The 24,562-nt window shown below is 48.5% G+C and overlaps 1 protein-coding gene across 2 annotated transcripts in view; it reads right to left on the bottom strand.

Annotated features, from left to right (window-relative positions):
• PDCD11 (programmed cell death 11) overlaps window positions 1-24,562 on the bottom strand; it is a gene marked incomplete at its 5' end in the record, with an annotated part of 40,747 nt that overhangs the window by 880 nt on the left and 15,305 nt on the right. Inside the window, 23 exons of one of the 2 annotated variants that reach the window (XM_079728585.1) lie at window positions 197-362; window positions 859-1,012; window positions 1,574-1,742; window positions 2,438-2,688; window positions 2,907-3,056; window positions 3,743-3,859; window positions 4,057-4,363; window positions 4,744-4,866; window positions 5,427-5,549; window positions 6,023-6,079; window positions 8,445-8,622; window positions 9,056-9,158; window positions 9,350-9,439; window positions 10,957-11,065; window positions 15,898-15,960; window positions 16,849-17,390; window positions 18,839-18,954; window positions 19,376-19,525; window positions 20,329-20,548; window positions 21,297-21,467; window positions 22,426-22,620; window positions 23,123-23,257; window positions 23,808-24,059. In XM_079728585.1, coding sequence (XP_079584711.1) covers window positions 197-362; window positions 859-1,012; window positions 1,574-1,742; window positions 2,438-2,688; window positions 2,907-3,056; window positions 3,743-3,859; window positions 4,057-4,363; window positions 4,744-4,866; window positions 5,427-5,549; window positions 6,023-6,079; window positions 8,445-8,622; window positions 9,056-9,158; window positions 9,350-9,439; window positions 10,957-11,065; window positions 15,898-15,960; window positions 16,849-17,390; window positions 18,839-18,954; window positions 19,376-19,525; window positions 20,329-20,548; window positions 21,297-21,467; window positions 22,426-22,620; window positions 23,123-23,257; window positions 23,808-24,059 — 3,941 coding nt within the window. The remainder of the gene's footprint in view (window positions 1-196; window positions 363-858; window positions 1,013-1,573; window positions 1,743-2,437; window positions 2,689-2,906; window positions 3,057-3,742; window positions 3,860-4,056; window positions 4,364-4,743; window positions 4,867-5,426; window positions 5,550-6,022; window positions 6,080-8,444; window positions 8,623-9,055; window positions 9,159-9,349; window positions 9,440-10,956; window positions 11,066-15,897; window positions 15,961-16,848; window positions 17,391-18,838; window positions 18,955-19,375; window positions 19,526-20,328; window positions 20,549-21,296; window positions 21,468-22,425; window positions 22,621-23,122; window positions 23,258-23,807; window positions 24,060-24,562) is intronic. The other variant, XM_079728586.1, reaches the window with a different exon arrangement.

The raw sequence follows: 24,562 nt of genomic DNA, 5'->3' as shown, positions 1-24,562 counted from the left end.
CAGAGGCTAGCCGCTGAGGCAGAAAAGAAACTGGAAAAGTGAATGTCATAGGACATGTCATGTCAAAGCCGTTTTTCCAGACAGAGTAAGAGAACTGGGGTTCTGGGAGCTGCTGGGGGGCTAAAACGCCTCCAAGTGGCCAATGTTCCCAACCCCCCAACAGGAAATTAGGCCTCAGCCTGTCCTCCCCTCTCACCGGACTTCCTTCTGGCTGCCACGCTTGATGATCATGTCGATGTAGACCGACCAGACATCCGTGCGCTTTGGGTAGGTGCTCAGCGTGTTCTCGAAAATGGCTTTGGCGCGCTCCGCATCCCCCAGCTGGAACTCAAGCTGGGCAAACTTGGCAATCACATCCACGTCTGCAAGGAGAGGACAACTCAGACACAGAAAGCAGACAGATGCCCTCATCAAAACACACTACCCTACAGGGACAGAGTCTGATGCCTGATTCCCTGCTCTTGGGTCCTAAGACCTAGGTGATGACAAGAGGGACAGTGGGGCGGGTTTGGGGCCAAATACACAGATGGGCACTGATCTCTGACTCCCAACAGCAGACATCCTACTCTCCGGACCGAGAAGGGGGAATCAGGGGATGAGAGGTGGGCCGTGGGGCAGGCAAAGGCAAAAGAATTAGTGCTAATTCCTTTCTGTTCCTCTATCTTCAGAGTTTAGAGTTTTAAAATGCAACACAAGCTATGTTCATGAGCATACGATCAAGAGAGAGATAGCCACGTATGCTCCACAAGGCCTTCCTAACACCAGCCCTTGGATGAGGAGACCCCCAGCCCTCTGCCCAGATGGGAGACAGCCTACTGCGCCCTGGAATTGGGCCGGTGGGTGGGAACAAGCACTCACGTTCTTTCTTAGGCAGGCACTCGAGGGCTCGCTGCATCACGCGGTGACTGGCCCCAGCCTGGCCCCTCCGCAGAAGAAAGGCGCCGTATTTGATCCAGACAGCTTTCTCCTGCCTGAAACGTTTCAGCATCCGGTTGTAAAGTTCACCAGCTTCCTGTGGGAAAGACGACATAAGCTGAGAAGAGTGATTAAGACAGAGGGGGCGACGGCAGAGACAGGCACCTACACTCGTGGGAAGCTAGACCTGGGCTCAGACTCCATCAGTATCCAGGCCCAATGTCAGGTACGCGGGGGGAGAGGGCAGGCGCACAGGACGAGGAGAGCGCATGATGGGGAGTCTCCCTCCTAAGCCTGTGCCGTGAGAAGGTCCTAAGACTAGAAGAGAGAACGTGAGCATGACGAGGGGGAGGAGGAGAGATGAAAAAGGGCTACTGGGGTATGTCGCCTCCTGTCGGTGACACCCGTCGGCATCCCAAGGGGTAGACCCCGGGGTCTGCTGTCCCTTCCCTTCCCTCATCCCGGCCCCACATTCCCAAAGCGGAGGCGGGGGAAACGACTTCTCCCACCTGGAAGGTGAGCAAGCCTGGGGCAGGACTGGGTCCAGATGCGGCTGTTCTCCCCCCGAGACTTCCCTGCTGCCTCTGGGACCCCCAGGAGCTCGTTTCTAAGTGGCTGAGGTCCCCCTGGCAGCCGGCCACCTGGCCCAGACTCCTACCTGGAATTTCTCTGACTTGGTGTAGATGTCAGCCAGATGGAGAAAGACCTTGAGAGGCTCGTTGTACTGCACGGCCCGCTCGAAGACCTTGGTCAGTGACCCCTGGGAGCCGTACATGTTTTCTAGGTTCAGCAGGGCCACCCACACGTTCAGCTTCTCCTGCTCCTCTCTGGAGGGAGAGCAGTCAGTGCGTGAGCTCCATCATCTTGGCCCAACGAGCCCCCCACTGCTGTCGGGGGACTGGAACTACATCCTCCTCCCCAGGCTCCACCCACGTCCTCAGTTCCCACCCCCAAGTGCAGGCCCCGAGAGGCCCTGTCCCCACCACAGCTCACACAGTAGCAGGAACCCCGACCCCATGGCTGTGGGGTCTGGGGCTCCCCGGGTTTCTGCCTCCACTCCTGGGAAGGAAACCTACCAAATCTCAAACCGGCCTGAGGTCTGGACTGGAAGGAATCTGTGGTCTGAATCTCCCCCCAAACTAAGAGAATGACGCAGAGGAGCACCATCCCTCTTCACTAGCCTTTGGGAAACCCGCTCTACCCTCTGCCTGGAACATGGTCACCGACAGCGTTTTCGCCCAGGGATGTGGAGAGGTGTTTTCCCTCTTGTACTTCTGCTCCGAGTGGGGCACCTAACTGAGGGCCCATGTCTTGTGTAAATGTTACCCTTAGCTATCTCGGTGAAGAGGACTATAAAATATAAATGAGCAGATCTATTTCACAGACGGCACATCTCTGAGAAAAAGCCCGTGAACCCACGGGCGCCCGGTGGCAGCCACCCAAACTGCCGCCAGCCTGCTGAGGAGACACAGCCCCCCCTGGAGAAAGACAGGGCCCCAAGGCAGGAGGGCGTAGCCGAGACCTGAAGGAGATTGTCTTGAGCGCCCTCTCGGCCACGGCCCGGGCCTTCTCGATCTCCGTGGCCTGCAGGTGGAAGGCCATGTACTGCAGCCACAGGATGGAGCTGTTGGGGGAGCTCAGCACAAGTCGGTCAAAGTCATCTGCCGACTCCGGCTGCCGCCCAGGATCCATCAGCGCCTCCTCAATGCGGGACAGCTCTTTCTCTGCCTTCTGCTTCTCCAGCTCCCTTTCCTTCTTGCTTTTCTTCTTCTGCTGTGGAAGGCAAAACACCAAGTGAGTAATCTGCTCCTCAGCCCCGGGGAAGTCTGTGGTGGAAGTCGGGAGCCGGCAGGGCAGCCCCCGAGTTCCACAAATACTCCCAGCCTGAGACGGCCCCACCCCTCGGAAGAGACACCCAGGCTAGGACAGAGCACGGGAGACCGGCGCCAAGGGTCCCTGCAGAAAGGACGAAGCCCTGGAAAATACGGCACCGTGGCCTGCTCTGGCTTCTCGTCCTCCTCGCTGTCGGAGCTCTCTTCGCGAGGTGGCAAGGCCGGGGTCAGAGTGTCCAGCTCCACATCCCAAGCGAAGCCGGAAGACAGCTGCAGCCGGGGTGCTTCTGCCGGCCTGGTCTGCTTCTCCTGGAGGATCACAGGCGCATGTGAAAAAAGCACTGAGCCCAGGCTGCCCCTGTTCCACAGCCCCTTTCCACCCGGAGGAGCTGGGACTCCCACGGTGCCCAGAGACCTTTTCTCTCCTCCCACGGCCAGGCTAGGCCCCGGTGCACTGGGGACACTTTTAGGAGTGACATGAAAGCTTCCTTTGTAAATAAGTAGATTTAAGTAATATTTTTAAAAAGCTACATAGGCAAACACATATAAACGTGCAGGCATAAAACAGCAATAGAGCTAGGACAGAGGTATGACAGATATTCCGAGGGTGGCAGGGATGCGACACCTGAAGTCTGGGAAGCCCTTCCACACCTGCCCTCAGTCCCAGTAGCGCTGTCCTCATTTCTCAGAGCAGGACACAGGCTCAGAGGACAAGCCTCCTTTCCTTTGCCCGTCCCCCGACCCCCACTAATTCAACTCCACTCCAGCTAATAAACATCGACTAGAATTGACTTTCACAGCCCACTCAGCAGGTGAAGCAGCGGCCCTGTTCTCAGGAGCTGATGACCAACTGAGGAAACTAGGCACTCCACCTCCTCACATTTTACAGAAAATGAAGACAGGAGGGTGGTGCTGAGGACAGCCCAGCCCTCAGGCAGGGGAGCAGGGACTCCCTCCTGGGGCGGCCCTTCCCCCACATCCGGCGCCGCACTCACCTGGGGCCGCACACCCATCTCCTCCACCTCTTCTTCTCCTTCCCGGTAGTACACTTCCACACCGCTGTCGTCCTCCTCGCACGGGGCAGCTCTCCTCTGTCTCTTGTTCCCGCTTTCCTGGCATGACAGGCGGGGACGACGCTGAGCCTGGCTTCTCGCCCCGAGCGCCCTCCGCGGCCCCGGGCGGGACCCTCTCCCCACCCAAACTCAGCCTCTCTCGGGGGTCCGCGAGGCTGAGGCGAAGCGGCTGCCGGGCTGATTCTGGAAGGCTCTCCTTTTCCTGTGAAGGAGGCCATCCTCCCCGAGGGCCCTACCTGCTCACTGCCAGACTCAGGGCGCGGCCGCTTGCCCAGCTTCTTCGCCTGGGGCTTCCGGGGCTCTTTCTTCTCCTTGCTGGGCAGCTGTGCCCCCTCCTGCCCCTTCCCAATCCTCTTCTCTTTCTGTTTCTGATTCTTTCTCTCCTCCTTCTCTTCTTCTCCTTTGTGGTCTCTCTCCTCTGCCTCTGTTTCCCTCCCCTCTTGCTTCGGAAGTGGCAGTCCCAGGGAGGCAGAAAACACGTCCGGCTTTCCAGTGTCGTCGGCGGGGATTGACAGCTCTACCAGGTTCTCCCGGCGGTTCAGGCTACGACAGGGAGACCAGGCGAGCGGACCATGGGGACAGCATAAGGAGCGCAATGGTCACAGCGAGCGGCAGGCAGTGTCTGGGCCTGCCCCCACCTGCCTTGGAATCCGTGCAGTGATCTCAGGAATGATCTGCACAATTGCTTGGTAGAAAAATACAGAGGGCACCTGTGCTATCCCTTCCTCCGTCCCCAAAGACGGATGCCTATGCAGAGGAAAGTCTCCACAATTGCCTTTAGGAGCTGAGGTAGAAGGCTCCACACAAAGGGAGCTCATTCATCGTTACTTACCATTGCCTAAGCCATCATGTTTATAGTTCACCTCTCCATCTCCACCCAGCGTTCCCAGAGAAAGAGGTGAGAAAGAGAGAAGAACACCTACCTTAGGACCTTGGCTGTGAGCAGCTTGCCCTCGGGGAGATACCTGTCAGAAGGGGCATCCTTGGACAGGCTGTACTGGGAGACATGTGGGTATCGGGCCAAACCTGTAACTGAGGGGCCAAGGCTGACAGGAGAGAGAGACAAGGGTCCTGTGGTCAGAAACACAGCAACAGAGTCCCCAGCCAAGCCTAATGCCTCCTCTCTCCCAGAGACTCAAGTTGTGAAGAGGATTGAGGACAGACATAAGGTTCCTGGCGCTCAACAAAATAAAGAGGGCTTTGTAAACTGGAAAAATCATCAAGCGTAATGAAGACATAATTGAAAAACACTCTTTACCCCATATCAGAGCATCACAAAGCACTCACAAGCTGCTAGAAAGACCAGAAGAAAATGAGGAAACAATTACAGCAGGGAAGGCTGTAACATCTGGGGGTTCGTGGAACATTTACAAATCATGACCATGGACATGCCACATTCTTTGTCAAAAACACCAAACAAGAGTAATTCAAAACTTTTTTGAAAGTATAAAAAGACTTGGAATTTAAAACACTGGTGGGAACACAGACTCTCCTTCCTTCATGTTCCCTCCAGAGGTGGTGACCGGGGGCAGCAGCGGGCCAATCAAGACAAGCCCTGGGAGAATGCTCGGGGCTGGTCCACGCCCAGGGGTTCCGCCTCACTCACCCTAAGAGCACACCGGACGGCTGGACGGACTTCACGTAGCCCCTCAGGAGCTGCCCTTCCTCAATATCCTGGATGGAGTTAATCTCAGGATCTGTTATTTTGCTTTTCGTCTCCGGGTTCGTCCTAAAGGAATAAAAGGTTTACTACACATTTACCTCTGACCCCACTTCCCGACCCTCACCCCCAAAATCTCCTGTGATAATCACACTTTGTAAGAATACGACTCTGGATCTGTCAGTAGGATATCACCATCAGAGCCCAGCCCTACCCTCTCCTGAACTCCTGGCAGCTGGGGACGGCTTTAAGAGTAACAGGGAGAGGCTGAGCAAGCCCGAGGGAGGTTAAACCTCATACATCCATTTCGAACCGTGACTTCAGGCCAATCCACTTCATGGCACACTTGTCCCTACTGTGGAGCCCTGGGGGCCTCAGCTTTTCTGGATAAAAAACGGGGCCGGGCATAAAGGGGGTGAGCAGAGAAGCAAGCTGGGAGGCCCAAAGCTCTGTGTCAGATCCACACAGCCTCTCCTCAGTCCTCTAGGGCCGGGGGTGGGGAGTTCTCCCCCAATTCTTCCCCCAACAACACAGACACTCACCTGGATGATCGCAGTGACAAAGTCAATACAGGGCCTGTAGTGGACAGCACATAACACCTGGAGTGAGAGCAAAAGAGAAGGAAAACGCTGACGCCAGCCAGCACCTCAGGAGACGGGAGAGGGCCTCGGCTTCCTCTCCACAAGGCTGAGCAACAGGCGCGAGCGAGGGCTCTGTTCGTCCTGCTGACAGCCTGCTGAGGGACTCGGGACAAGTCCCCTCTCTAGGCCTCAGTTTACTAGTTCGTCAAGTAAAAATACTGCTACTTTCTCTCCTCACCCAAGAACGGTGCTGGGAGGAGGAAACAAGAGGATACATGCAAGCCCTCTGGAAGGCGCACAGGGCCACGCGGTGATTACTTAGGAGGTGAGACCAGCCCTGCATCGCGGGCTGGGAGGGTCTGGTCTCGTGGAGAAACAGACTCAGCACAGGAAACCATGACAGGGGACAGCCTGGTACCACTGCCGACTCAGAGCAGCGGGTCAGAGGAGCCCATGAGGGAGGCCTGAGCAGGGGAGGTTTCTGGGAGGGAAACAGGATTTACTCTTTGGGGGGGCGGTTTCCAAACCCACCACGCAATGGTGGTGTCATTTATACCACCATGCAAGGTAGAGAATCTCATCAGTAGAAAGGATCTCAGCAACAATGTAGTCCAAATTCTCCCATGACAGGCACGTGCCTTTTCTACCAGGGAATCACAGCCCTTAAAGCAGGAAAGGACCTGAAGGGATCATCTGTCTTTAGGCATTTAACTCATTATTCACATTGACAGATGAAGGAATTACAACTGAATGCTACTCATACATTTAACTACAATAATGTTATTTATTTATTTATTTATTTATTTATTAAGATGTTGGGGGTAGGAGTTTATTAATTAATTAATTAATTTATGCTGTGTTGGGTCTTCGTTTCTGTGCGAGGGCTTTCTCTAGTTGCGGCGAGCGGGGGCCACTCTTCATCGCGGTGCGCGGGCCTCTCACTATCGTGGCCTCTCTTGTGGCGGAGCACAGGCTCCAGACGCGCAGGCTCAGTAGTTGTGGCTCACGGGCCTAGTTGCTCCGCGGCATGTGGGATCCTCCCAGACCAGGGCTCGAACCCGTGTCCCCTGCATTAGCAGGCAGATTCTCAACCACTGCGCCACCAGGGAAGCCCAATAATGTTAAAAATATTTTGCTAAAAAAAAAAATCACACCTGTATTTTGTAAGCCTAAATAAGCAAAGCAGAGATGATCTTGGATTTCCCTCTGACTCATTCTTTTTCTTCTCCTAGGCCCTGGGCATTCTGTGCTGTTTAGCCCTGACAAGTGGTTGAGAATTTATGCAGGTGCTGGTGGCTGGGACACTCAAGATGGGATGACAATTACTACTTTCCAGTCTCTGCCTCCTGAAGGTGTCTGCTCCACTGTTGGATAGCTGTGGTTGTCAACAAGTTTGTATTGTACAAGGCTGAAATATGCCTCTCCATGCTAGTTTATTCAGGCTATAAAATGGTTTTAAAACTCTGAGGTAGGTTCAATTTTGTGCATCCAAAATAGTTCATAAAGCACCCCCCAACTGCAAAAGGTTACTGCTATCCTCTTGCAGAGAACACATACAGATCAATTTTTTTTTAATTAAAAAGATGAATGGTTCAATAGTAAAATGAGGAAGCAACTTGGCCAAGCAAAGCACAGAACAAATGTAAACAGCCAATAAACATGAAAAATGACCAGTAAGAGAAATTCAAATTAAAATGCAAGATCAATTTCAGCCTATTCAATGGCAAAGATTAAAAATTAAGAATATCCAGTGCTGACAGGGGTGTGAGGAATGAACAGTCATATTTATTGTTAATTGAGATAAAAATTAGCAAAGTCCTTTTGGAAGGCACTTTGGCAAAATGTATAACATTGTTTGACCCATCAATTTTACTCCTAGGAATTTATTTCACAGTTATACTTTCACTAGTATACAAACATATGTGCAAAAGATATTCACTTCAACATTATTGTCCATCAACAGAATTGTTTAAATAAACTGTGATTTTTAAAAAAATACATCATGCAATACTAAAAAAAAATGTTAAAAATAAGGTAAAAGAACAAGGCTGATTTTAATATACTAGCACAGGGAAGAAAAAGTGTATGATAAACTGCCGTGAGAAAAAAGCAAGTTGCAGAATAGCACATAAAATGAAATTCTACTATTACATACGGGCAAATTATACCCATATATGTTAGAGTCTTGAAGGATAGAGATCAAAGTATCTAATGGCAAAAAGTGGTGGAGAAAGAGAGGAGCAACAGCAATTTTCATTTTCCATTTTATATACTATTTTTTTCTGGTACAAAATCACACATCTATAATTAAAAGAAAAACAAAAACAAAAAAAACCCCACCAATCCCACAGAGAGCTGAAAAGAGGAAGAGAACTCAGCCTACCTGACAATCTTCTGTGGGGTAAAGTTTTCCAGGGGCGTCTCTGAGTAGGAGTCACTCAAGTGAAATATACTGACTCTTCCGATCTTCCCGAAGGGGAAGGAGACGGTCAGTCCCTCCTTCGGAAGCACCTTCACCACGCGGCCCATGGCCACTTCGCCTTTCTTGAGCTTGTGAGGACCTGGCAGGAGAATGAACCAGATTCAGGGAAGAGGAAATGAGCCAAGAAAGAAGCCGAGACACTGGCCAACCAGAGTCCAGGGGAGGTGGAGGCATCCAGACTCGGGCTGTCTAGGCTGAGTGGACCTGAATGATCACACCAGATGATCAGACCCGGATCACCATGCCATGTGGTCAAGAATGCGAGGGCCATGTGGTGGACAAACCTTTCTGAGAAACCTAAGAAAAACAACTGTGTAGGTCAAGGTGACTCAGACACAGGCCCAGAGCAAAGCCCCGAGAGAAAAACTGTTCCAAGGACATAGCCACCAGGCTAGGCTTTCTAAGGACTCCGAAACCCACAGCATCCTTCAACCTGGGCAATGACTGAAGACCTCTTCCCGCTCCCTTCCACCCCCTCCCTTCCCTGACCAGGTCCCATTTCATCACCACACCTATGAGTGAAAGACACAAGAAGGCCTTGGAGGAATCTGGGCCAACCACGGTGGCCTTCAGGGCCTGGCCAATCCGGAACTTCTTATCTGGATGTTTCAGAACCTGGAAGGGCAAGAAAATTCTTCTGATGTTTGAGGAAAGACCTATCATTTATCCAAAACCACAGCATTTAAGTCTGCACGGTAAGTATCTCCCACGGTACAGTTCCCTGTACCCACTGCGAGCACACACCAGACACTAAGTTGAGCTCAGGGAGCTGGGGTTTCCTCTCCAGGGATCTCAGGCACACTGACCTTGAAGCTAAGAGAAGTGAGCAGTAAGGGAATTCTCCCCCGGATGTCTGGAGCGATGTCCACCTCAAGCCATTTCTTAACCACGTTGTACTGGGGAAAAAAAAAAAAACAGGAGGAGAAATGGAATGGGCAGATACAAGCGTCTCTTCTCTTCCCTTCACTAAAACAGACTCTCCTAAAATCACAGGGCTCAAAGGGCCCAAAGCCTACATTTTCCCAAGGAACAGGAACGCACCCCTACGTCCCAATGCCCCTGTCCAACCTCCACTTCTCGCAGGCTTCACTCAGAGTCTAGCTCAGAGCCTTTCCCAGCCCAGCAGAACATGCATCTCTTCTGGTGCCTCAGCTGATTAAGAGGCAAAAAAGACCTCAGAGATATCCTCAAGCAGTAGGACCAGTCCCACTGACCTCTGTCGCCTCCCCCAAACTCAGTTGTGCCCAGTGACTGTTAACCATCTTCAGGGACTAACATCTTTTTTCTAAATCAATTTAGATTTTGCTATTGACACAGTGCTCTGTCCTAAATACACACCCCGATTTTCAGGTCAACTCAACAAAACATGTATCAAGCAGCCACTGTGTATATGGCATGAGAGTGGTAAGTAAGAGCCAGGCCCTGCCTTCAAAGAGATTACAGTCTGCAGAGAGTAAGTCAAATGAGTATGCAGGAGCAAGCAACAAGGAAGAGCACAGCATGTTACGGGACCCTGTAGGAGAACTAGTAAGAAGGGAGGGTTATCTGTGCTGGACCTTGAAGGGTTGTAGGCAATAAGAATAGACAGTACCCCCAGTGCAGAAATAAAGGCAAGAAGGGAAAAAAATAGAGGAGGTTTTCAGCATGACTGGTATACCAGATTCATAAAGCCAGATTATGAAGGGCTTAAACACCACTCTAAGGCATCTCGGGTTTATGAATGTCTACAGACAACAGGTAACTAAAAGGATCAAGCACCACAGACATACTCAGATACATGCTCATGGAGGAAGAATCTGGCAGCAATGAAGAGGAATTATCCCTCAGGGTCAAGCTCAGACCAACCCTCTCTCTGATGTATTCCAACTGGTATAGTTCTCACTGATCTCTTCCCTTTACTCAACTCCTGTTCCACTTGGGGTTAGAACACATAACCTGGCACCCAATTACATATGGTTTTGCACCGTTACCGAACTTTATAAAAGGCAAGAATCTAAAATCCAACATTTTATTTTAAATAAAACATTCTTATTTTTATTTAAAATATTTGTGTGTGTGTCTTCTGATAAAACTTTATTTGTGGACACTGAAATTTGAATTTTACATTATTTAAGATAAAATAAAGAACTGTATTTAAAATCTTGCTCTATGATGTATTTTTCTTTCCATCTTGTACAATTAATCTATAAATATGTAGAACTGTGAGTTGCTTGCTAGCTGTTTTGTAAGCCATAGACTTAACTCCTTGATTAGACCAGAAGTTTTCTAGGAGCAGAGGCCTTCTACTGTCTTCTACAAACCAGCATGGCAGCAAACACAGAAGCAAAGCCTAGTGCAAATGGTCATTGTCAGTTTCTCCCCGTTTTCTTCTGTAAGAGGGACAGCATCGCATTGCAGGGCGTGCACTACTCACCTTCTTCAAGAAGCAAGTGACAGTCTGACCAGCCTGGTACTGTTTAATCTTCTCCAAGGGGCCAACAGAATGAGTGTTGAGAGCAGTGTGGCCATCCTTCTCCAGCTCACTGGTTGCAGAAAGGCAAGGGAAAGAGGAAACCAACATCTGGATAAGCTTCTAGCTTGAAACCATCTCCCTCGAGTGGCCATGGATTGATTTTACAGGACTCCGCTAACTCATACACACCCACCATGCACCCCCGCCCCCCGCCATTTCTCTCCTTAAAGGGGAATGAATGTTCACAATACCTGCGTGAAAATTAATCCCTTCCAATTCACTCACCTAGGTATGAACAAGCTGTAAAGTAGGTAGCCAACAATAATCTTTATAAGTATAGGAAACAAAACTATTTTACTTCTTTCAATGCTTTAGCTACTGCTTTACAGTTTGCAGAACTGCTTTCACAAATAATCTCTCACTGAATGTGACAACACTCTCATGTGTGAATCAAGTAGGACAGATATTACTAAACTCATTTTATGCTACAGACCCAGGAGTTGAAGTCAGAGTTCCTGATTCAAAAATCCAGTGCTGTGTCCCCTATGCTACCTTCGCATTATCACTTTCTTGATTCTCTTTTTCTTCTCAGAAAAGCCACAAGGAGATGTGGTCTGAAAGTTATCAGTCCACAAATCACTTCAAAGGAAGCACAGAATTCCCACCATTCCAACCAGCCCAGCTTACCAATTCAAATTTCTAAAACAAAACAGAACTCATCAGTAAAATGGTACAAGTAATACTGGTAAAACTGTAACATATAATAGCAAGTACTGGTGAATATAGGAACACAGGAAACTCATACACTAGTAAAGCTGAAACACACCCAGCAATTCCACCCTAGAGAAATCCCTGCACAGGCGCACAATGGAACGAGTTCAAGGATGTTCACTGTGGCATTGTGGAAACAACCGTAAACGTCCTCCATCAACTTGAAAATATATACAGTTTGGCACAGGCACAGGATGGGTTACTGTTTTAACTCTAGGCCCCGAAATGGAGAGATCGCAAAAACAAAATTTTGAGTGAAGAAAACAAGCTGCAGAATATTAAGCACAGCATGCAATTTATGTAAAATTTGAAAACCATACAAAATAATTTTTGTATATATATATATATATATATATATGTGTGTGTGTGTGTATATAACGAAAGTATAAAAGCAAGAGCTGGATATATGTCAAATAATGGAGAATTCATCCTCTGGGGGTGAAGGGAGAAGCCTGAGAAGGGAACATCTGTAAAATGTCATTTCTTAAAACACACACAGAACATCCATGTGCCTGGCACTCTAACAGATAACTAATAGATAATTTACATTCATTATCTATAATGCCTTTATACATATATATATTATATATATATGTATAGTTATGATAAAAAAATTTATTCCTCAATAGCTGATATGGGAGTGCCTCTGTTATGAGCTGAATTGTCTCACCCAGCCCCCCAAATTCTTATGTTGAAGCACCAACTTCCAATACCTCAGAATGTGACTGTGTTTGGAGACAGGGAATTTAAAGAGGCAATTAAGTTAAAATGAGGTCGTTAGGGTGGGACTTAATCCAACACTACCAGTATCCTTAGAAAAAATTAAGCTACAACTCAATAATAAAAAAAACAAATAACCTGACTGAAAAACAGAACTGGAACAGACATTTCTCCAAAGAAGATAATACAAACATCCAGGAAGCATAGGAAAAGGTCCTCAACATCACTAACAGGGAAATATAAATCAAAACCACAGCGAGATATTAACCTCACATCTGTAAGGATGGCCATTATCAAACAGAAAATAACAAGCATTGGCTAGGATGTGGGAAAAGGGAATCCATCCCTGCACACTGCTGGTAGGACTGTAAAATGGTGCAGCCACTATGAAGAACAGTATGGAAGTTCCTCAAAAAACTACCATATGATACAGCACTCTTACTTCTGGGTATGTATCTAAAAGAATTAAAAACAAGATCTCAAAGAGATATCTGTATATCCATGTTCATTGCAGCACTATTCATAATAGCCAAGGTGTGGAAACAACCTAAATGTCCACTGATGGATGAATGGATAAAGACAACATATATACACACAATGGAATATTACTCAGCTTAAAAAAGAAGGAAATCTTGCTGTATGTTACCACACGGATGAACCCTGAGGATGTTGTGCTGAGTGAAATAAGCCAGTCACAGAAGGACTGTGCAGGACTCCACTTATATGAGGTATCGAAGTAATCAAACTCAAAGAAACAGAAAGTAGAATGATGGTTGCGAGAGGCTGGGGAGTCAGGGGGAAATGAATGGCTATAGAGTTTCAGTCATGCAAGATGAAAAAGTTTAGAGATCTGTTATATAAAAATATGCATATAGAACAATACCATAATGTATACCTAAAAAGTGTTAAGAGGGCAAATTTATGTTATTTATGTTATTATTTTTTTTACATCTTTATTGGAATATAATTGCTTTACAATGGTGTGTTAGTTTCTGCTTTATAACAAAGTGAATCAGTTATACATATACATATGTTCCCACATCTCTTCCCTCTTGCGTCTCCCTCCCTCCCACCCTCCCTATCCCACCCCTCCAGGCGGTCACAAAGCACCGAACTGATCTCCCTGTGCTATTCGGCTGCTTCCCACTAGCTATCTGCCTTACGTTGGGTAGTGTATATATGTCCACGCCTCTCTCTCGCTTTGTCACAGCTTACCCTTCCCCCTCCCCATATCCTCAAGTCCTTTCTCTAGTAGGTGTGTGACTTTATTCCTGTCTTACCCCTAGGTTCTTCATGACATTTTTTCTTTTTTTATGTTATGTTTTTACCACAATAAAAAAAATTTGAAAAAAGAGGAGATTAGAACATAGATAAATACAAAGAGAAGACACTGGAGAAGATGGCCACCTGCAAGCTAAGGAGACAGGCCTCAGAAGAACAAACCCTGCTGATACCTTCATCTCAGACTGAAAGCCTCCAGAATTGTGAGAAAATAGATGTCTGCTTAAGTTTAAAAAATATATAAAACACAAACACACATAACAAGTATGTGTTATCTTTTTTCTTTTCCCAAAATGATTTTAAACTGACTCTCTTAAAAAAAAAAAAAAAGGTGGGTGCAACTACATTAACGGCAAGAGAAAACTCAGTGACTAGCAGGAACTCCAGAGATACATGTAATGACTTCTGAACTGCTCCGCTGTCTTAACTTCCCCGCCTCCAAATGGGTAAACGAGCAGGTACCGTTTTATCTAGCTAGAGTGTCCCTCACCAACCCTGAACTCAACTCGAAGACACATGACATTCTCTTTGTGCACAAGAGCTCCATATACAAGTGGGAATGAAAATATGATGGCATTTCGTAAGTAAGTCAACGCCGTCAATTAAATACATGTTTTTCCTCCTGACTTCAAAACATGTATTTTAAAACATAAAGCATTTGAGAAATATAGCAACAATAGCATTATGTTTATACTAAGTTTCTCGGGGGCCTTGATTAACATAAAATAATTAACAATACAACATAGGTGCGTGGAGGAGGTGGAAGATGTGCTAGAGTTTGTTACCTGTCCATCTGTCTATCTGTCGTTATAACTCTCCATCCTCCATCTCCTCTATGGAATGAACTCATTTCCTGGCTTGGCCCGCACTGCCACTACCAAGGACCACCGCTATGGCTCACACCAGTCTCCACAGACAGGAGAGTGGACCAGCACAGCAGTGATAGTTCATGAGAGGCTCCAGACTCTGAGGGTCAAGAACCATTCAGGATGTTAGTAAGTCTTCCCACAATGCTCACTGACTCGCCCCTTGCAGTATTCATTGATTTAACATACCTACCCTTAGCCTGGGTAAACTACTTGACCTTAACCCTTAATTAAACAAGACGTCCAGCCTCAGAGGTGAAGACACCGCAGACTAAAACAACGAATATGAGGAGGTCTCTGTTTTCACGACAAAGGGACACAATCAAATCTACAAAACTAAGGAAACCACAGATTAAGCAAATAGGAACGTGTGCATCCACCAAATCTCATCATTCTGGAACTAAAGGGCTTACTTTCACATCCTTCAAAGTAAACATTGTTACCATCTGGTACTTCAAGGTTCCAGGAATATTTCCCTACCTCAGACACAAGCCTTCTCAGAACTATTCCACTTCTATTCTGATCCCTTCAGGATGCTAACCAAACCTTATCCTCGGAAAGCTGCTTAAGAGGTCTTTCCATGACATCCTAGGCACATAAGACTTACAGCCTGTATGGATCTGGGCCTGACCCTGCAGAGGCACTGGCACAGTCATATGTATCTAGCTTCATTCACTGATGGCCTATCAGTTCCTAGAGGCTGGGTTTTTTTAAATGGGGGAAGCAGAAGCAGATAGGCCCATAGATCAACATGCTTAAGATCCTCTGAAAGAATGACCCCAGACAAACTGGATCCACCACTTCACGGAACTACTAGTTCCACCAGTCCACCTAGAATCCCTCGTGGAACATCCCTCTGCAGAATCCACCAGAACGTGACCTAAGATTTCAGTCACCAAGCAGTAGTCTATTATCAAAGAACAGGCATTCTTGGCTACGTGGTGTTTATTTAGGGAATTACTGAGTTCTAGAAAATTAGGTTGAGAGCAAAAATGTTTCTTTTTGTTACATGCCAACAAACAGAACTGCAATCAGCCTTTAAATTGATACTTAAACCCTGAATACAGCTTTCACATTAATTCTCATATAATCCCTCTAGCCAGCTGTATGAGAACCAGACAAATATCCCTCCTGGAGAAAACAAAGACAACCTGGACAGAGAGAGGCAAAGTAAGTCACAACCCTGGCTGAATCAAGCCTAGAACTCAGGCTCCTGACTCCAAGCCCAGCGCTCCTTCCATGAGACCACTGGAGTTCCCCTCACCTTGGCCGAACACTCAGCTCCGGGATGGTTCGAATAAATCTGGGATGACTTATTGGGAGAAACCTGGAGAAACAAATAATGTCAAATCATTTCTCTTATTCTCTGTAACACCATAATCGGGAGACCAGAATTTCTAACTGCCCACCAAACCGAGCTTAAAAAACCGCCCACTCCACTGCCACACCGCCCACTGGTAATACCAGGCCTGAGGGCTTCCATTCTCATCGTTTGAGTAAATGTTAAGGAACTGGCTCATCTGATCTTTTAGGGTTGTCATATTAAACCCTGAAAAGAATTTTCCAACTCTTTCATTCTAAAAATAAGGAAATTGAGGTCTAGAGAGAACAAATGACTTACTGAAGATCCCACGGTTACTGAAATTAATATGCAAATCATTGGCTAGACTTTGAATTCTCTTTTTGGTTTTCTTATAGCAAGGACTTCTGCTGAAATAACATAATGTAACTAGATTGAAAGTAAATGAGTATAATTAAGGTATGCTGTGGAGGATGGATTACAGTAACTGCTGACATATATGGAGCAATAACTATGTGTCAGACAACCCACCAGGCACACTCAGTGCTAGGTGTTCTCTCTTCCAATCTTTGCAATGGCCCTGCAAGGTGGTCACTACCATTACTCTCACTTTACAAATTAGGAAAAATAAAACTCAGAGGGCTGAGTAACTACTTAACTCCTGGTCGCATAATTTTAAGTGGCAAATCTGGAACTCGCCCCAGATCTGACTCTAAATCAACGCTCTTATCCACTACATTATACACCATTAAAAAATAAAGACATACAAAAGGATTATTTGGTGAATATTTTGGTTAACTAAAAGAAAATCTAACGTATGCACAACTTTTTGGAAACTGCCTCAGTTCCCATGCCTTCTCCCACGATTACCACCATCTCCCCTCCAAGCCAGTCCCTCCCCCAAAGCCTCCATACTTGAATGTCTTCATGTCTCTCCCGCCAATCACTCGGGCAGTGACCTTCTTCCCAACTTTCAGCTTGGCAGTAGGAGATGTGCCCACTGGAACATCATCTAGAATGTGGGAGGCATGGATGCAGCCAACGATGCCATCTTCCAGGGTCACAACCACATGGGTGGGCTTAATGGACTTGACGGTCCCTGTGACCACGTCCCCAATGGACAGGGTGTGCTTCCTTACAGTCCCTAAAACCAGAGCTGGATCTACTTCCTCATCCTCGTCGACCGTCTCAGAGTCCTTCCGGGTCTGTCTCATGGTCCTCTTAGCAGCTGGCCCCTCAACGGCCAAAAGAAGACCCGTCACTCCTGGTTCTGTGGTCTGGAGGGTTAGGGAGACACCCTGTCCCACCTGCAACTTCTCTGAATCAAAGCGGAAGGTGTCGTTGAGGTGAGAGGTCAGGGAGAAAGCTGCTAGCTGGCCAGTCTCTACCAAGGAGGCAAGGGCAAAGGGCTCCTCCAAGTGCTGCACAATCGCCTGGTGCTCACTGCCTTTCTTCAGCTGGAAAACAGAAAACCCACCATCCCTGCTTCTTACAGAGCACAAGGACTTGTTCCTCACCCACTGCGCAGAGTGGGTCTGGGAAAGTCCTCTGAGTCCAGGGGCTCAAGGCTAATCTGAGCTGTAACAAACTAGCCTCCACTCCCTGGACAAAGATTTCCCCTCCTGTACACTGAAGCGATGACACCACACTCAAGGCGCCACATCAGGATCACCTGGAGTTAGCCTCTGTTTTGAATTCAGATTCCGAGATCCTATCCTGGAACTAGTGAAAGCAGAACTTTAAAGGTGACTCTGATGCACAGCCAGGTGACCTCTAATGGTTCTCCAGCTTTAAGATACTGTGGTTCCTCCTCTCTTAGTCCTGCAGCTCTCCACCCAATTTATTCACTCACTCAACAAAGACAGTCATTACTGAGAGCTTATTGTGTGCAAGGCATGTAGCCTGTCTTTCTCCAACATCCAACTTGTGCTCATGCCCTTACATGCACTAGCTTCTCTCGGATGACAGAATGGGACAGGGACCTGCTAGAAAGCTTAGTGAGGGGTTAATACTGTTTTCTATTTCTCTTTGTCTCTCAAAGTCTTAAGATTATAAGCAACTGGAGGTTAAGGATTACATCTATATAATTCTCTGTAACATACCCTATGTGATTAGGGGATTAATAAGTACTTTAGACAATGACGAAAAATACGTGTCATCCGGAGAAAAATACCACTCATTTTAAGACTTCTCTTGAACCCATTCTTTGCCCACACAAAAGTGGACAGAAGAGGGTGTTAGATGAGCAGCCTGGAGGTCAGAACTACCCACAGACATGTTTTGTTTGGTTCACGTGATGTTTAAAAAGAAAAATAGTTTCAACATTTCCTACATTTATTTCAAATAAAAAATGCACATTCTGCCTTCTCTTAAAATTCAAAGACTTCCCAACACTAGACCCAGATGTTCTCATGTGGCAACAGTGAGATGGAACCGAGTAGTCTCTGCTCCTCTGTGGCAGTGCGTGCACTCCACAGCCTGTCAGTCCTACTGTCGAGTCCTACTCTCACCACCCCCCAAGACACCTGGCCTGCTTCGCTCATCCAAGTACCTGCTTGGCCCTAATCAGGGTGACCACGTGATTTACAGCCCGAACCACAGTGAAAGTCACTGCAACTAACAAGCACACCAGGGAAGAATTCCCTGGAGGCCCAGTGGTTAGGACTCGGTGCTGTCACTGCCAGGGCCCGGGTTCAATCCTTGGTTGGGGAACTAAGATCCTGCAAGCCGCATGGCTCGGCCAAAAAACAAGCACACCAGGGTGAGAGGTACACCTGGCAATGACCCAGACAAATCCAGGCACACGGCCACCCTGTCTACAGGTATCTGTGAACCATGTGGGGTTGAAGGGGTGTGTAACACCTTTGAAACCATGGGAATGGAAGTCCTCAATCAGCAAGCTTACCTTTTTAGCTTTTCTATTCACCAAATCGTGGCAGAGGGAAACATGTACTTCCAACTTCAACATATCAACGTTTAAGATCACAACCTTCTTTTTCTGCCCAGATTCCACCTCCTGCCCTGCAGTGCAGAACCAAACACAATGTGATCACCCTCCTGGAGCAGGGGCGAAGGGAGACAGCATCTCTCCAACAGCCCTGCAGCCCACAGGCACAAAAAGGAAAAGTGGACCTATGTCCTAGGTTTATATGCGCTAGGGAAGCCAAGGGTCTAGCTCCCATAATTCACATTCAGGTTGTGTCGATTTATGCAACCTGGTATATAAAAATCTAGATTTACCCAAATACAACAATAAAGAGATTCATACCTAAACCTTCTTTAGTATGCTGCTGTCTTGATTTGCATTTACACAAGATAAGCATGCCAAAAATTTCTGCTGGATCAGCTCATCTATGTATTTGGAAATTCTGTACCCAGAAGAGGAAGCAACGGGCAAGTGGTTTCCTCTACAAACCATGATGGGCGAGAGAGATGCACTCACCTGCCCGATGATACTTGCTGGCTCTTAGGACCAGGCCGGGCACTGGGCCCTCACTGAACAGTACAGAGCCATCTCCCAACACCTCCTGCACCTCTAGATCAAGGACCATCCCTGGGGTCATCTCAGCCAGCGTCTGGATCAACACAGAGTCTGCCAGAGACCCAAAGGAAATAGGGATTAACAAGATGAAATGACATTCACCATTCTTTTCCTCTGGAAATACGGTGACACATGGAGGACATTTCCAACATGGAGCATTGGAACCACTACGAAGGCAAAATCGCTCTTGGTAAAAATGTCTGATATCCATGAAAATTCCCAGTACAGGCAGAGACCTATGCCCCTTGCTCATCCCACATGGCCATAATTCGTGGAATAGCCAACGAATGCCAGAAACACATGCTTTCCTTTGATTTCAGAATTTTCATTCTTTCTGTTTGGAATCTACTCTCTCAAGGTTCTTATTCCCAAATCCCATCAGGGTTCCAACAAATCTACACAGTGGTTCAAAGCTTAGTAGGGTCAGATTAATAACCCCCCACAAAGTCTTCCAGCAGGCCCCTGTTCCATTTTATCATCCACTACACATCTGATGAATAAAGGAACAAAAAGTGAAGAAGTGAATGGATTCACAACAAATGCAAACCTGAGCTCACAGAACTCAGGGAAATTTTGATTCTGGACTGGGAGGGAGCCCCAGGGGAACTTCTGGGATACCAAGTAATGATCTTTTACCTGAATCTGGATGACAGTTAAACAGGGATGTTCACTTTATAAATGTTTACTGAGCTGTACTCTAATAGATTTGTGCACTTTATGGAGATCCTACTCCCATTAACAAAAGTGTACCCATTTTTTTTTTTAACGTCGGGGAAGACCAACAACTCATTGGAATAGACTGAAGACACACACGCCCCAGCCCTGGCCCTCATCCTCCGCCCTCCTGCCCCCACCTCGGTTGCTCATGAGGCTACGGACGCCCTGCCGCTCCTCCAGGCACTGGCTCAGGAGGAGGAGGCTGGTGGTGGCCAGGTCCCCCAGACTGCAGTCCGACAGCCGCAGCGACAGCAGCATCCGCTGCTTCTCCTCGTCCACGTTGGTCACCTTAGCAACCACCGTCTGCCCCTCGACAAAGTGGTCACTTGTGGAGGTCACAAACTTGTCACTCATGATCTAAAGGGGAAGAGCGGGCGCAAAATGAAGAAAGGAAAGGAAGTCTTTATTAAGACAACCCACTTGAAACACCCAGAAAGAAGTGTGTGAGGCAGGAGGTGGACCCCAGGAAGGTCCCCCCAGCCCTCTGAGCACAGCTCACCTCCCCTTTCGTAAAAACACAGGAGGCGCCCTGGCTGCCAACCCAGCTGAGAAGGCCCCAGAGCAACTCTCTGCCCCTCACTGTGCATGTTTCTGGGGCTCTCCCCACTCTCCCATTTTAAAAATTGTTCTGGCAGGGGATGCAAATGAGACCTGCCCAGGCGAAACATCAGGGGAACACACCTACGGAAAGGATGAAACACTTATAAATTATCTGTGGCAGGAATGAGCGATGAGCCCTTTGCTCACCACCATCTTACACGGGCTTTGGTAAGACTCCTCCCCGCTCTGGGTGTCAGTTTATGCGGCAGGCCTGAGAGGGGGTTCAACTACGGGATCGCTAGGATCTTTTCCAGTCTGAAAAGTCTGCTATCCCATGACCTACCCAATGCTGTAGCATGAAGTAGAAAAGGTGCCCCTTCCTCCAGGACACAGGCTGGGCAAGAGGACTGCAGACTGAGTCTCAGCTCCACTCCCGCTCAGCCAGGTGCCTCTGTGTCATGCCCCTGAAAACCTTTCAAGAGAATCGATTCTTTCCCACCAACCCTCAGGTTCCATGTCCCTGCTGTCTCCCCTCAAAGACCCTTGTGCAGGGAGGTGAACTTACAGCTTTGGGAGCCAGTCCACTAAGGCCTGACGGGAACTGGACGAACACACCGTAGTCCTTGATGTTCTTCACAAAACCAGTGAGCAGCATTCCAGGATGGATTTCTGAGAAGCTCTTGGGATCCTGGCCACTCTCTACTGCAGACACCAAAGCTGGCTTCCTGCAAAGGAGCTAGTGGCACTTGGTCAAGGAATGTTCCAGAAATGGCAGATGAGCTGTCCATCTCTCCCATCTCCGTTCTCCACTCTACACCCTCTCTACCACAGTGATTCTCTAAGTGTGCAGATCAGCAGCATTAGCATCACCAGGAACTAGTTAGAGAGGCAAATTCTTAGGCACCAGCCCAGACCTACTGAATCAGACACTTGTGGGGCGCGGGGAGCAGGCTGTGTTGGACCAAGCCCTCCAGGGGATTCTGATTCACACTGAAGTCTGGGAATCACTGTTTCGTTCCTGCCCTTATTAACTCACCTCCAGATTACCAGAGGGGACCTAAGGGGAAGGCTCATCCCTGTGGTTTGGCAGCTGAATCGGCCGTGACACCATCCTCCTGCCTCTCTTCACACTAACCAACCCTATTTCCCCTCCTCTGCCTATCTCCACTCTACGGAGAATCGATTTTACATTGTGCAAGAGGAAGCACTGTCTTGCTTCTAAGCGCCCACACGAAGACCGAAAGCAATACTCTGAGACCTCTATCCCAGCAGGGGGAGGCGGAGGAGAGAAAAGAGGACAGCAGGTACTTATTAACTGTTCCAACTCAGGGGTGAGCACCGAGTGCCCCAAGAAGGCTGGACGTGCCACTGGGAGCGTCCCGCTGGGCCTGGAGTGCCACGTGGCCCTCTCCCCAACACCCTGGGCTCCCCCTCTGCCCTGACCACCAGCATCTGCCAGCAGCACCTCGATCCTGCTCTAACGCCCAGCAGGGGAACAGAGGCAAAGTGCAGGCTTGCCCACTGGTTTGGTCTGTGGAGGTATTTCTGCAGTCAGAGGGCCGACTTATTTCCCATGGAGTTTCCAACTAAGAGCAGAGCCTGACCCGGAGTTCCCCAGTGCCCCCCTCCCCACCGAGGGCCCACAGCTCCCACACCTCCACCTCTGCAGCCCCCCAGAGACCAGTAAAGGATACAACACGCCCCTCACCCTCGCTCAGACACAGGACTCTGTGAAGGGTGTCGCCTGCCTGGAGCCAGCTATGCAACAGTGGGCCGTTGGTGACGTGGTCTGACAGATGAGGCGTGGGAAGGAAGCCGGGGACGTTGTGAGGCAGGACAGCCACCTGCAGCCCATCCTTGGTCTTCTCCAGAACCTTCACATCCACCAACTACTCAGGGAAAAGGAAGACAAAAAAGAGCGCTTGTCTCGAGCAGAGAGCAACTCCTGTGGGTCAGGCAGAGATCAGAGGCATCGAATATCCAGCACCAGGGATGACTGAGAGGTCGAGATCAGAGAAGCAGCTTTCTCCCACTCCCCACCCCACGCTCCCAAAGACCCAACAGGCACACACACCCGCACACACAGCAGGACCCATCTGGTGCTCACACCACTCCTCTCCCAGGTCCCTCCACTGGGTCCCAAAGGAAAGACAGTTTTGCAGGCTGGTCCTAGGGACCAGAAAGGAAAGAGAGCAGCAGCACACCGCTGACAAGCCACACCGTAACAGCACTTTCCTTCCTAGACAGTCCACCTGCTCTGACACACAGCCCCAGAGCCTTATCTAGCTTCCTTGATCCTCCCCCTGCATGGTTTCCAGCACCCCAGGTGTCAGTGGCGCCCTGCTCTCTACCACCATAACTAAAATAATTTGTCTGGAGAAGTCCAGGTACCTGCCCAGCGGTAATGGCTTTTTTTTTCTTCTGACTGTGTCCCGCACATTCTTTCTTGGGATCACTTGACAGCTTGAAGGACAAGAGCATCCTCTCTTTGGATGGCTCACAGTTCAGCACTGCAACCTTCACCACCTGGTGAGAAACCATACCTGCTTGGCCCTGGAGAGAGGTGCCCCCCACCAGCACCACAGAGGCCTTGGGTGGTTCACCAAGACCCTGGATCAGATCAGAAGGCAGTGAAGAGAAACGTACTGAGAGCTACACAGAGTCCCCACAAGTCAGTCTTTCGGGTGACAAAAGACATGAATGAATTTTGGGGTATAATCCTAAGTTTTAAAAAATCATTTTTTCCTAGACAGACCCAGACTCATCAGATGTAGGGCAGTGCCCCCTTGTGGTGATAGTGGCCTCAGAACAATTTCTGATGTGAGGGACACCAGTGTATTACAGGTGAAGATTAATTTCTTCTAGGTTGAGGGCCTAAGGTCCGTTAGTTTGCTAGCATCCATTGAGCCCCCTTGAGGGTTTCTCTCTGTTCTGTTCCATCTCCTCCACTTAGCTGGCTCAGGCCCGCTACCCCACATGCTCTCTTCTGTAACCCTTAAAAAGTAGCCTTCCTACTCCTTCAAATCTGTGTTCATGGGGTCACCAACGGTAGGAGCCTATCCAGGGGAAGGGTTACCTGGCCAGTGTAAAAGACACTCTCTGGGTCAGGGATATACTCGGCACTGAGCTCATGCCTGGGTACCAGTCCCTGCACGTCATTGTAGAACTTCACAACGCAGCCGTAGTCCTTGACCCTGAGGATAAAGCCGTGTGTCTGCAGACCAGGCTTAGCATCGGCATAGCTGGTAATGGCAGGAAGTTTGGACTCAACCAGGGTTTTCTTCAGGGTCATCATCAGCTTCCTGGCTTCAGGGTCACAAAGCAAAACCTAGGGAAAGGATACTGGCCATGACCAAGTCATCCATTACCAAGAGAGCCACTGAGATGGTCTCTGCATCCCCCTGAGAGCCATGGTCAGTCCCTAAAAACCTGCTATCTCTTTCCCTCTGAGAATAATAGCTGCAGACCGTCCCCGCTTCCTGCTGAATGATGACCTAGGGAGCATTTATCTCTATTTCAAATGTACTACCTCCCAAAAGTCCCCTCCTGGGCCTAGAGCAACACTCACCATCCCGGTGCACCTCCAGAGAGTCCTGTGTCGGTTACTCCTACTCTGCCTCCACTCCCTCTCCCTCCTGGACCGCTGCATCTCATCTAACAGAATGAATGACTGAACCAGTTTACCCCCTCAACAGTGTTGTGGACTAGCTGTAAACTAAGACTGAGTGCGCCAACCACCTCTCATTCCTCAAAAAGTCATCTCCTCGAGGGCAGAGAAATTCCTCTATTTCTAACTTCCTGACCCCACCACTATAAAACTTTGTACCAATG

This window comes from Hyperoodon ampullatus, assembly GCF_949752795.1.
Source record: "Hyperoodon ampullatus genome assembly, chromosome: 1".
NCBI classification, from domain to species: Eukaryota; Metazoa; Chordata; class Mammalia; order Artiodactyla; family Ziphiidae; genus Hyperoodon; species Hyperoodon ampullatus.
The sequence above is the reverse complement of the archived record's forward strand: the minus strand, read 5'-3'. Positions and strand labels throughout refer to the sequence as shown.